Here is a 13,973-nt window from a genome sequence, read left to right on the forward strand (position 1 = left end):
AACGTTTAAAATGTGAGAATGTTGAGAGAAGCTCTCAGACAGACACGACTCATCACCTCTGGATTAATTCGGCAGTGATTGCGTGTTATAAAAGGAAAAAAAAACCCAAAACAATCAATGTCTTCTTCCTTCCTCACTGCTGCTTGTTTTCCTTCATCCCGGCTCTCAAATCGTCTCTCCTGAGATTAATTCCTTCGCCTGCAGAATAACAATCTGCTGCGGTGACGCAACCGATGACTCAGGACGCCGTGAATTAAAATGATCCTGTGACATCGCAGGTGTGGACGCTCGTAGAATAATCAGACCGCTGCAGATCGATGCCGGCGCGTCGCTCTTTATTCTGCTCACATCGGTCTCGAGGCTTTGACGTCCTCGTGCAGAGGTCTGTCTCTCTGACACCTGCTGATTAAAAACTAATTATCATTTCCTTCACGCTACACAGACGGCTGTAACCTCCGACCTCTAACCCCGTCCTGCTGCAGTCTGCCCACGTTTACGTCTTTATGGTTTAAATGTAGAGGATGAATTAGTTTATCTCCTAATTACATTCTCAGTGATACTTACAGCTCATCTCCTCAATGTGTTGTTACAGAGAATCAGAGCAGGATGAGAACAAACCCAGAAAATACACAATTTAATGGTGTCACAGTCTTATTATATTATTATTATTATTATCAATTATTGTTATCATCAATTTATTATTAGTAGTAGATAAAATGCCTCTAAAGATACAATATGTAGGAATGGGCCACTCGTTAAATTCCTACTCAAAACAAATCCCACCACAGTCACCGCTAGCTGCTGCTAACAGTAGCTGCCTTAGCTAGTTAGCACCATTAGCCGCGCAGCTAGCGGTGTTGGTGGGTATAGCACTAACACAGGAGCTTTGACCGAGACAATCGGGGGCTAACAGGTTAGCATGCTAACTTCAATATTGATTTCTGCAACACAACACTATTTATTCACATATCAGTTATAATTTTTATACATTTTTGAATGTTTTCAACCCAAATTCTTTAATATTTCTCCTGTAAAGGAACGAAAACAAAGAGTTTTTTTGGTTGAACAAAGGTTTTATTGTAATTTCACAAATCAAAATCCTGACAAACTTGATAGAAACTTTAAATATATATATTTTATTAATAGTAATACTGTCTAATTCAATACTTTAGAAGAACAAGTGTACATGGTTTGATAACAGTCGGTTATCACAGCGTACGTCATACAACTGCAGCCCAAGATCAGATTGATGAAATAAACACGATTTAAGAAAATAAACATTTTTATTTGGTTACTGCCTTTTGTTTCCATACATATATAGAAATGTTGTGAAGTATGACGGCAGATGAAACTTGAAGTTTGTTATGTGTGTTCACTGAATAATTCATTCTTGAACAGGAAGCAGAAAACATCGTCCTTGGGTTTAATTGATTTGTGTTTTTAATTTTGTGTCGTTGCTGAAACTATCACAGCTTTTTGTTGTACTTTGCCTCGTCTCAGTCGATCTGCGTGAGACATTTTAAGTATGAAACTGACTTTATACGCAACATATTCCTTAGATGTTTTAATTGTTGTGTAGTTAAGTTCCTTTAAATCACTTGTGAGTCTTTGTTACAGGCGTCACAGTTTGGACATGTTGCCAGTTTTCCTTCGCTGATTGTTTGGTTTGAGTAAAATGATTTAATATTTCACAACAGAAATCACAAATAGATAAACATAAACATAGCTTATTGTTCCAGATATCTGTAGACTGCTTAATGTGATCATGTGTTAATATAAACACCCAACATAGTCGTGGTTTACCTTCGGTATCATGACACAGCTTCACTGCAGACTCACGTGGTCGCCCGAGGCCGTCCACCAGAGATACTACAACATAATCCCCACAATCATTAGGCTTCACATGGCACAAATCAATAAAACCAAACCGCAGCATCATGGACACTTTTTAAAAAACATTACATCGGTCTCTCTGAATCATTCTAACCAGGAAGCTTTCACCACATTTTCTTTAATCAGCACAGAAATAAACATCTCGGAGCTTCGAGCTGCAGAAACACTGATGTCACCGTCACCTTCTCGTCTTCTGCTGCAGCTGCCGACACACATTGATTATAAACCACTGATTTAAACGTCTAACTCACAGCTGCTCGGTTCATCCAGTACATGTTGTGCTCTGCTCCCTGCCAGTCCCATTGTGCTGCGTTCACTGACCTGGGAATCACTGCAAAAACAACAACTTGTCTGTCATCTGATATTTATATGATGCACAACTTGGACTAAATCTTTGGAAACATGTATTTTACTTTTTATTCTGCCTCCGTCTCTCCTGCTTTGCTTTTTCTTGGTCATATTTAAAAAAAAAATATTGCCTGATGATGATTAATGCAGGTTTGTTTATTAGCCTCATTAGCCTCCTGCAGCTCCGACTGGTTAACAACACGGTTTGACACATTACCTGTCAACACACGTTTGTTTGTTTTAATGTGACTTTCAGGAAGATTAAAGACGTGTGCTCGACTACACCTCGTAAATATCCAACTATATTTACTGTCCGCTCGTTTTTTTTTTTTTTAGATATAAGTGTGTAAATGTTCAGACCAATTCAGAAATGACAACACAGGAACAAAACACATTATCTGTAGCATCATCACCGCTTTCTGCCAACAATCCCACAATTCAGTTTACAGGTGTGAAGATTGCAGTGATGGTGGAGAATTAGTGCTGTGTGTCGGGTGTTTTGGAGTAACTCAAGGCCTCACTAATAATATTTTAGTGATATATTACCACAGTTATGTCACGTAAGCGCTACAATCTGCGTCACCGCCCAAAGTCAAGCCTTTATTCTTGTTTATTTTAAGAATCAATCCACACAAATGTGTCTGTGACCTTCCAAAGAAAGTCACCTCGATGATTTCCTGTTGCTTGACTTTGACGTTGGCGTTGCCAAACAAGAAGATCATATCACTCCAGGTCTCATATCTTCACACCAGCTTCCTGTCCATCAAATAATAGATTTAAAAAAACCCTCCTGCTGGTTTATAAAGCACTGAAGGGTTTCGGGCCGAGACACTTTTTCTGATCTGCTGCTTTGTTATCATCCATCCAGACCTGTGAGGTCGTCAGGTTCATGTCTGCTTTCTGTCCCTCTATTGAAAACCAAACATGAAGAAGTAACGTTCAGCTTTTAAGAACCAACCGACTCTCACTTCTTTTAAATCGAGGCTGAAGATCTCTCTGTTTGCCTTTCATTTAAACAATTTCAAATGAATTAACTGTGACTTTTATTCTCTTTTAAACCTCTTCTGTTTGTTCGTATTTTCCTATTTCTCACCTTGTCTTTCAATGTGTTCATTGTGTTGCACTTTGAGTTGCCTTGTGTCTGAATTGTGCTGTACAAATAAACTTGCATTGATTACATAAGACTATATCAGTATAATAACATAAACCTTGGTTATATCATAAAAACGCAACTTCTTCAGCTCAATGTCGAGATTTTTACAGCAAAACTCAGTGCGATGGTGTAAATTCCTACATCCCGTGAAGGCAGCACCGTCGCAGAGTAGCGCACCGCCGCTCTGCGCTCTGATTGGCTGTCGTCGGCGGCGGGGGGGCGTGTCCTCCTGCGCTGCGCGGAGACAATAGAGAGCGGCTCCAGGGATGATCGTCAGCGGGGCAGAGAGTGACGGACGGCGGCGGTGCAGGCAGCCGAGGAGCGCTGGAAGAACCGAGACGACGGAGCCGCGAACACACCACGGATCTGCTCCCCGCACAGCCCGCACAGTCCGCAGCTGTCTGGATGGACTGACAGACATTACTGCACGTTAAAGGTAAGACCGCAGCTGCTTTTTAAACCATTAACTCCACAGTAATTAAATCTTATAAACGTGTTTTTTAATCAGATTCTTGTTTTGCATTAATTGTCTCATTCATGCGTCTTTGTGCTGCTGCTGCTGGTGCCGGTGGTGTGTTTACGTGCCGGCACCGATCATTTAATTATTTTATTTTTTTAAATCCTCATTTCACTTTTTTTTCCCCTCTAAACTGTTTTTTAATTATAATTTTAAATGATTATAAAGAAAACAAAAGTTGCACCTGCACCATGTGGACAAACAGAACAAAAGAGCTGCTGTCAACCTTTTGTGTCTCTGCTGCACATCTGCACACACACACACACACACACACACACACACACACACACACACACAAAACACACACTGCCTTCCTTTGATCAGTATTTGTGAGGTTATTGATCACATTTCTACACATGATCAGGATTTATTTCTCACGTGCACGCACTCCAGCTCACCTGGCTTCACGTGCTGCAGCACGTTGTGAAGGTGTGTGTGTGTGTGTGTGTGTGATGCTTTGTGTCTGCAGAGCTGATTCACTCTTCACGTCTTTGTGCTGCAGTTTGTTGGTTTGTGTGAGTCCCAGACTGTAAACAGTGTGACTGACACCGGCATCATCTCTCCACCAGACACTGTGGAGGATTTAAATCAAACCTGACGTGTCTCTGCTCAGGTTTTTATTTGTGAATTAAAGGGGAAAATAAACAGCATCACAGAGCTTCTGAGCTGCAGAGATATTGTTGTCTGAGCTCTCCTGTCATCAGTTTATTGATCTGTGCATTGGCAGAACAGTAATCAGCAGCTGTTTTGATTATCAATGAGTCTTTCAGGCGTTTTTCATGCAAAATTGATCTTGTTTCAGCTTTTCACTTGAGATGATTTGCTGTTTTTTCATTGTCATACTTTTATTTAACAAAAACACATTTACAGACGTCACCTTGGACTCTTGGAAAGTGTCATTTATTGTTTCACTACATGATTGATTGGGAAAAATAATGATAATAAGAAGGTTCGCTGAATTAAAAACCGTATTTTGTTGCGGTTTTGCCGGTTTTTGTGTTTTTAACCATGATGTTGTGTATGTAGCCGTATTCAAACAGCTAATGAAGCTAAAGTTAGCTTCCTTTGCTAGCTGGAAATGCTGTTTTTCTAACAACTAATCAAGCAAATGTTAGCTTATTTAGCTAGCTAGCTACAAGAAGCGAACATGCCAGCAGTCTTGGACAGAACAATTGAGTAGTGCAAAAAGAAACTGTAGCATCTTTATCTTAGCTAATGAAGCTAAAGTTAGCTTCCTTTGCTAGCTAGCGACAGTTAATAAACAGACAGAAATACTGATGGTAACACACTAAAAAATAAAAAGCTGCTTTTGTAATTTGGTCTGAAATAATAACAATAAAATATGACCAAGTATTTTTTAAAGTGTAGCTAGCGAGCAGATTAAGCTAAATTAGCTTCATTAGCTACAGTTAATTGGATAAAGATCAAATAGTTTGATTGATGATCAAAACAGGTTTAGCCGTCTTATCGCGTGATGTCATTTATGTAGCAGCTGGAGATGCTACGTTTTCCAAAAATTGACCAAGCTAACGTTAGCTTAGCTAGCAAACAAGTAGCAAACGTGCCAGCTGTCTGGAACAGAACAAATGAGTATTTCAAGAATAGACTTTACCTTCATTATCTTTAGGTTTGGGACTTTTGATTTAACAAAACATTTGATGGCGATGTTTTCACAAAGCTAATGAAGCTAAAGGTGGATGACGTGTGGCGGACCTCGCCATCAGCTGAACATCAACACCATCGCCAAAGACACCTGTGATTGTTCAGCCACATCTTCAGCTAGCTAACGTGTAGCGGTGCACCGTCGGAAGGGGAAAAGAGGAAATGCGAACATATTCTCTTACATCACAGTCTCTTAAACGCCATGTTTGACCTAGCAACAGTAACTAACGGGGGGCGGGACTTAGGATCACTCAATTAAAGATGCCACCTCGCAGTCTGGCTTAATCAATACTGAAAAGAGGCGTCATACTTTGAGATATGTGTCTGTTTTCTGTCCGCAGTGATTCATGTGCAGCCAGCAGAGACACATTAACTGAGACAGAAAGTCAGAGAAGAAGAAGAAAGAGAGGCCGAGATTAAAACAGACAAAGGCGGGGCAACGTTACCTACTGTAGCGTGGGGTTCACAGCGGCAGAGACGGGTTGGCCCAGTGATGTGCCGCCGAGCGTGCAGGCACAAAGCCCCAGTGTTTCGCAGATGCTGGAGGCCGAGCCCGTTAAAGCCCGGCTGCTTTGATGTGCTCCACGGCTCCATGAGGGCTGTGGGAGCCGCGAGCCAGAGGAACCGGGCCGGAGGAACCGGGCCGCCGTCCGCCACACACAGGGGGGACGGCGTGAAGGCCCCCGCAGCCGGGTCCGTGACAGAGTTTTAGTTCTGCAGGAGAGAGCTGCTCGCAGGGCAGAAATAATCTCTGGGGTTTTTGTTTTCTCAGCAGGCAGATTCAGACAATAACATTTCACACACATGTTAGTTCACTGGCTCCGACTCGCAGAGGTAAGAATGACAGAGGACGTGACCGGAAGGTCCAAAAGAGAGCAGCGCAGGAGTGGCGCCGGCTCACTTTGGGTCAGGAAAGTCAAGCGTTACAATATTTTCTATTGTTGCGTATAGTTGCAGAAGTCTGTGTCCTTCGCAAACCTCCCAGAGCACAGAGTGACATCTTAAATGTCAGCCGAGCTTCCACTGAGGAGAAGAAAACACCAGATTTGTTTGTAGCGATGAGATCAGAACCTTCCTCAGTCCAGAAACACCAAAAGATATTCAGCCGACAGTGAAATATCACGGAGAAAAGCAGCAAATCGTCACATTTAAGAGTCTAAAACACGTCAGTGTTTCTGTTTTTAATCTGTTTTTTTTTCCTTCAACGTGATCAATCAAGTCGCTTCTATCATGTTCGAGGAGGAAAAAACCCTGAAAAAAGAAAATACACGACGCTGCAGTCACAGAACCCGACGAGACGTCTTGTTCCTGAGCCCAAATGTCAAGCGAGCTTCCACTGAAGAGAAGAAAACATCAGATCTGCGATGAGCGGCGAGGAAACTGTAACCTTCGACCAAAATGTCAGAAAAAGGCGCAGAAATGTGGAGAAGTCGTCCTCAAACGTTTAGTTTTGTCCACGTGCAGGAAATATTCATCTTACAGCAGCTAAATGTCACATTTTAGAGACTTAATCTGAAGAATATTTGATGTTTTTTAGCCAGTTTTGCTTTAAAACTGACAAACAGATCGTCAGGATATTGAACGTTTCTCTGTCGATCGACGAGCTGATCGATAGATTGATGGTTTGAAGTTCACACGGCTGTTTGGAGGCCCAGCAGGTCAACAGTTCAGGTTATTAACCGACCTGCCAGACCGGCACGACTCAAACTCCCAAACTGGAGCAGCAATAACCACCAGAACCGTTCACGTTCAGCGAGTTCTGAACGAGAAGGGAAGCCGTTCTGTGGCGCTGAGAGAGCGACGAGGAGCTGACGGGTCGCCGCTGTGTTCATCTGTCCTCCGCTTCATAACCCGGAGAGAGACGCGAGCCGCCGGAGATCATAAATCACAGCGCTGATTTAATTTCCTTCGTCCTGTCGTCGCGCTTCCAGCTCGCTGGAACAGATAAAGTCGAGTCCTGCTCGGGTTGTTTTTCAGACGGGAGACGACGCAGCAGAGCGTGGACGTGTCAGTCGGGATTATTACTGAGCTCCTCTTTGTTTGTTAGTGTGTTCGCAGGGTATTTTACACGTGTTAAAGGGATAGTTCACCTCAAAATGTGCACTAGTGTGCGATTCAGAGTTGTCGGCCTTCTCTCTCTTTCTCTGTGACGGCTTGACTGAATTCAGGCTGATCCATCGATCAGAAGTTGAGATCTTCTACTCGTGGCAGAGACTCAGGGGTAGAACCAATGTCTTGTTAGCAGAAGGTTGCTGGTTCAATTCCCCTGGTCTGCATGTCAAAGTGACCTTAGGCAAGATATTGAACTCCAAACTTCTTCTGATACACGAATAACTTCCTGAAATCCACCCGGATAAAACTTTGTACGAGTTGTTTTTCTCCTCTGTCTGGAGCGTTTGTTTCTTTAAGTATTTTTTTGCTTGGCTGACGTATTGATTTCAGCTCCGCAGATGATTAATTAGGTGCTCGGATTAGATTAGATGTTTTACAAGTCGATGTTGGCCCGAACACAAACGAGGTGGCGGAGGCAGTTTTTCTGCAGCTCCTCATGTGCGGCAGCGGAGAGACTCAGCAGTTTTCTCGGGTTTATTACGTTTGCACACAGTTTGTGATAAAAACATGAAGTGAATCTGGAGAGTTTGAGTCCAGAACATGTTGCTCTTCTCTGTGTCGGTGTGTTGGGAGTGTTCTGGTCCGGTGAGCTGCAGAGCGTCTGTGGATCTAAAGGGGAACCGTGAACACGTCTTGGCAGCGTTTCAGCGAAAAAAGGCCCTGAATAGATTCATAAACAAGTCGTGTGATGGTAAAAATCCGTCCTGAAAATCTAACAGGGAGCCGGTGCAGCAGTGATCAGATCTCTCCTCTCTGTTCTTGTTCTGTTCTGTTCGGTTCTGGCAGCGTCGTTCTGCTCAGAGCCCGGATTGATTTACTGACGTTTTTTCTGGGAGACGTGAGAGCGTTTCCTCTGCAGCAGCAGCTGAAGTCTGCTTGAAATAAAAGCTTCTGTGCCTGTCGAGGGACGACAGAAATGTTCTGACCTTTAGTTGTCTTCATTTTCTGTGACTGGAAATTAGAGCAGCGTCGGTCACACGTTCATCTCTCGCCTGCAGCTCAACGTCGAAGCTGTTCTGCTGGTTTTTCTCGTCTTTATTGACACAGACTCACAGTAATTGTTATCTTGGATGATGTGCTCTATTTTCTGCACATGTAGCTTCTAAATGAACTGAGTATTTGTCTGTGTGTCCGCTGATGTTCGAGTAAAAATGTATAAATTGATAGTTAGCTGAGAATGATTGTGTATATATATATATATATATATATATATATATATATATATATATATATATATATATATATATATATATATATATATATATATATATATATATATTGTTTATACAATCATTACTTTTGTCTTAATTTCTGTTACACTTCCCATAATGCTTTGGGGGGCTTAAAAGGATGTATCATGTTTTAGTGGTACAAAGAGGAATCCAACAATGTTTTTGTTTTTAAACGAAATCAAAATGCTGCAGAATTTCACGAAGTGTTGTCGTCCTTGTGATGTCACGATCATGCAAGTCGTGCGTAAAAAGGTCGTCCACGATTCGCTGTGAGCTAAACCTAAACCGAATTTCAAATGGAACGTGGCTCTGGATGGTAAATGTGGAGGAGAATATTTTGAGTGTGAGCAGCTCATAAGCAGCAATAGCACCTGCTAACGTTAGCTAACCACACCTGCAGACTTGTTGACTTCTGCAGGAGCGTTCGCAGGAACCTTGTTAGCCTTGAGGTCCAAACCCTGGACGGCTTGGGGACTTCACTGATCCAATAACGCTGCATAATTCTTGATCAATGTACTTTGTTGAAATGTTGCTTCACCATATCATGATGCAGAAACACGTTGAAGTAAAGGTGACAGCGGCGAGCAAATAGATTTTTATTTTTGCAGTCTTTAGTTCCGTCTGTCAGCGGGGTGTATTTACCTCGCGGTCTCTCGCACGCTCAGACTTGATGTGACGACAAAGAGCTTTATATTTTCGGTTCTGATGTCTTTGTGAAGCTCAAGTCGACGAGTGAAAGTTTTTTGACACGGCGAGCTCGTATCAGGTGTTCGTCACAGCGGGCGTCCTTCACGTCCTCGCTCCCGTTCGGTGCAACAGGCAGGTAACATCGAAGAGGCGGCGCAGCTGCTACGACGCGATGAAGCCGAGCTGAGCTCCAGCTGTGCTTTGAGTGACGATGAGCGCTTCAAGACAAACGAGGTGGTCTCATCCTCTCATCGCCCGGGAGGCAAAACGGGGGGCCTGGCGCCCCTCGAGGCCCTCGAGGGGGAGCAGCCTTGGCACGGTTACCCCCGAGGAGGAACGCCGGGGCTGCTGGGAGCTGCAGCCAACAGAAGATGCTCCTAATTAGTGCTGGTTGTGACTTTTCTTTCATCTGCAGGCTCTTTGATACGACGGCAGCAGGAGTGTGTGCTTATACTCAGGAGGTTACAGAGAGAAGGGAACCGAGCGTGACGCCGTTCATACCGCACGCATATATGTCAAGGATGTGAAGTGCAGCTCGGAGCGAAGCGAGGCTGCAGTAAACATGTTGATGAGCCCAGAAAGACACAAGTGGCGTCTTTGTTTTAGCTGCTTCGTGCTGCGTATGACAGATTCACTGCTGTGAGGTTAAAAGTTCAATTATTAAAGGTTGAAACATGTCGATCAGTGTTTCCTGCAGCCTAAGACGATGTCGTCAAACGTCTTGTTGTGTCAGTTTAACCGTATATTTAACAGCTCCAGAAATGTTTCGTTTGACCGACTTTTGCAGCTCAGCCAAACGTAACAACTCTTTAAACTTCCAGTGAAATTGTACACAAGTTGCGACTGTAACTTATTGTTCATCATCAGGAGATTTTCTAAGCTGCTCAGGTGTTTCTGCAGTTTTTAAACCGATCTGCTCGTCCTCCAGATCTGTGAAACCCGGTGCACAATGATCCAGCTGTACGAGTCTCCTCTCAGATCCCAGAATATAAAGCGACTCTGAGACTGCGAGCAGGTAGCTTCCTGCTCGTTTGCAGCTCTCTGCTCCGCTCGGTGCTTTATTGACCTTGTCAGAGGATGCTGAGTGGTTCGGTGATGGACAGCCAGTTGGCTCCTCGGGGCCTCGGCTGACTCCTCATTTTTATCTGCTTGTCGTGGTTTTAATGCTCAGCACATTCTGTTTGTGTCCGGAGACATTCGCATCCTCTTGCTGTTGCTGCAGGACCATCAGCACACCTGAGAGAGAGAGTCGAGTAACGCGTTGATCCGAGAGTTTTGATGGTTTCAAAGATCTTCAACAGTTGATGTGTGCAGACGTGTGAAATCTGACTTTGTTGGTCAGTAAACAGTCTCACAGTCTCAGAAACATCGTCACAGTTGTTGTCTCGCTGCCTGTTTTCTGTTTGCTTTTATTGTTTTCACGCTGCTTTTGCTGCAGATTTTGTGCGCACACTTCCTCCGACACCGATCGCCACAGATGGTGCCGGACCGCGCAGGACGAGGCGAAGCATCCTGTCTCGTCCGACGCCGACACTCTTTCTCTCTCGTCCCCGTTAATGAGAGATGGTACGATTTCTGCTGCGCCATCGAGGCTGTGAAGTCTCTCCAGTCGTTCACAGATCTCGGCTGTCGGTCGGGGTGACGAGCGGCTTCTCGTGGAAAGCAGAAGGCGGGAGGTTGAGACAGATCTGCTGAGGGCGCGACGGGGTCAGAATTAGACTTTCATTAACGAGGAGGATCATTAATCAGCTGCAGACAAACAGAAATACTCTCTCCTCTCAGGTCCGATCTGTCTGGTTCTGCACCGACATGAATTCTCTGCATGAAGGCAAGAAAACACTCCGGATACGAGTTAAATTAAGACTCTGACGTCTTTCTTCAGACATTTTTTTTTTTTTTTTTAAGATTGTTTTCTGCAGACAGGCGTTGAAAACTCTCCACACCTGTCTTCCCATCTTTCATCTTCGTCTCTTGGTTGTGTTCTCGCTCCCTGTGATCATTATTTCATACAGTCACAACATGATCAAAGGTTGTGTAACGCTTCGTTTGGCCTGGAGACAAAGAAGCGTTCTGGTGGTACCGGGTCGTATGTGCATACAGTGGCGGGTGTTCTCTGTTCACAGGGAGACTCTGGAGACTTGGGTGGACACCGGGTCACATACTGAACCTTCCTTTCCTTCCTGCTCCTCCTTTTCCACAGGAACATCCGTCTCCAGACCGGCTCCCCACCTCCCCCCGAGCCCCTCCTCGGCTCCGGCCCGTCCCCGCCGCAACAATGAACTCCTCGCCCCACGGCTCCCGCGCCTCCGTCGACATCCTGGAGGAGCTCCAGCTGATCGCCGCGCAGAACCTGGAGAAGCTGGACATCAACAAATACTACGAGGTCGTCTGTGAGCTGGGAAAGGGCACCTATGGGAAGGTGGACCTGGTCATCCACAAAATCAGAGGTAACTGGTTCTGATCAGCCACACGTTCGATTTCTCCACCTTCTCCCCCAAACTCTTCACCACCACCTGCAGCTAAATTAGCCCAGTGAAGATGCAGCAGGAGGTGCAGGTGTAGCGGAGCTTTAACCTGCGTAACAGGAAATATGAATGAGGGAAAGATTTTGAATGAGTTTCCCAGAAACACCAAAATTGTAAACTACTGATCTTTGGGGGTCAAGTGGACGAAATGTCTCTCCACCAACTTCTCTGTCAAAACAAAGGAAAAATAATGTTTGTCAAAATTAACACAAGACTTCTGAAAAATATCTCCGGAATTATTTTTTCAAGAATTTCAGAAAGTGTTTCTCCTTCTAATGTGTGAAATACAGTAAAAAAAAAAAATGTTTTAATTTGACAAGGTTTTTTTTTTTTGCCCTGTGATAAAAGATTTTCAGGAAGAAAAATTATTTTTGTTAATGTGAGAAAACAAGCGGGAAAAAAAATGTGGAGAATTTTGTGTTATTATTTTGTAAAAACATTCTGAAAAAAGATTTTTTTTCCTGAAACTTGTTTAAAATATCTCAGGAATTAATTTACTTAGTTTAAATTTTCTTCCAGGGGAGTTTTATTTACTCCGTCCACACTGAATAACATCTATTTTATGTGGGAGGAAAAAAAAAATTCTCCTGATTTTTTTTTTTTTTTTCACAGATGAAAAAAATTCTGAGGAAAAATTACAAAAGTTCCAAGACACAAATAGACAAAACAGCTACAAAGACACTCAAAACCACTACAGGAAGATTATTTTTAAATTTCACAGATGAAAAAAGATCCGAAGAAATAAAAGTCTAAGTGTGTGAAAATAAAAAAAACAGGGAAAATAAAGTCAAAGTACGAAGTCTTAATTGTAATGTAAAAAAAAAGAAAAAAAACAACAAACAAAAACTTGTGTGTTAAACTCAGGTGGGGGATTTTTAGGATTATTTTTTTCATCATGTGTAAATAAGTGAAAAGAAGTTTTGGCAGGAGAAAGTATTTATTTTTGTCAATTAAAAAAAAAAGTTTTGGCAAAATTTTTGTCCTCCCAAAAAACTTTCTGTGAGAATTTTTATGAAACTGAGTGAAAACAAAATTTTAATACGTGAAAAATTAAAATGTGTGAAATTTGAACCAAACCTTTGTCTTACTTGTCCAAGTATGTAAGCTAACGGTTAGCGACGGCGACATTAGAACAAACATTTTAGTTCAACATTTTCCTCATCATACCTACAATATTTAGGCAAACAGCGTTACACTGCAATAAAAAAACAGTCATGTTTCTGTTCTTTCCTCTGTTCGGTTAGCTTTAGCTTCAGTCTGTAGCCATGACTCAACAAAAAGAAGCGAGTATTAGCTTGTTAGTTACAGCTGATAAATGTGGCAGTGACAGCTCATGCATCATGTCAGCTGGCAAACACTGACAGTTTCTGGGTAGAAGAGGCTGCTGGTGTCTGAGTCATTGTTTGAAGAACCATTAAAGATTTAGAGTTTGAAATCTTCCAATCAAATCTCGACAGGTCTTAACGAACCGTTAATTGGATCCCTAAAAACTCATGTGAGATGTCGTGCAGTTTAATGTTCATGTCCGATGTTTGCTTCATCTCAGAAAAAGGCACTTAAAGTGAAAGGAAAGGAAAAGAGCCAACGCCGATGAGTCCGTCGCTCCTCGGATGGAGCAGGAGGCAGTTTGACTTTCAATTTTCAATCCGTCACCTCGCGTGGGAGGAAAGATTTCCCTGACTCACCTCCCAGAATTGTATTTGGGCCGAGCGAGCAGATCTTCAGGGCTGTAGTGAGGCTGCTGCTCTCTTTTGTGGCTCTACTTTGTGATAACAAGGCCGTTTTACATAATAACAGTGCAGAGGGCGGCTCTGGTATCGCAGCAGTGGCACACACTGAATCAG

At 43.1% G+C, this 13,973-nt stretch overlaps 1 protein-coding gene across 5 annotated transcripts in view; it reads left to right on the forward strand.

Annotated features, from left to right (window-relative positions):
• The window catches only part of unm_sa1261 (un-named sa1261), a 33,393-nt gene that overhangs the window by 12,771 nt on the left and 6,649 nt on the right, over positions 1 to 13,973 (forward strand). For 3 of the 5 annotated variants that reach the window (XM_037088708.1, XM_037088711.1, XM_037088709.1), the window contains one exon: positions 11,805 to 12,051. In XM_037088708.1, the coding sequence (XP_036944603.1) occupies positions 11,805 to 12,051 (247 nt within the window). Of the gene's footprint in view, positions 1 to 3,483; positions 3,831 to 11,804; positions 12,052 to 13,973 lie in introns of those variants that run through there. The other 2 variants (XM_037088712.1, XM_037088713.1) reach the window with 2 other exon arrangements.

The sequence above is a fragment of the Acanthopagrus latus genome, chromosome 23, assembly GCF_904848185.1.
Source record: "Acanthopagrus latus isolate v.2019 chromosome 23, fAcaLat1.1, whole genome shotgun sequence".
NCBI lineage: Eukaryota > Metazoa > Chordata > Actinopteri > Spariformes > Sparidae > Acanthopagrus > Acanthopagrus latus.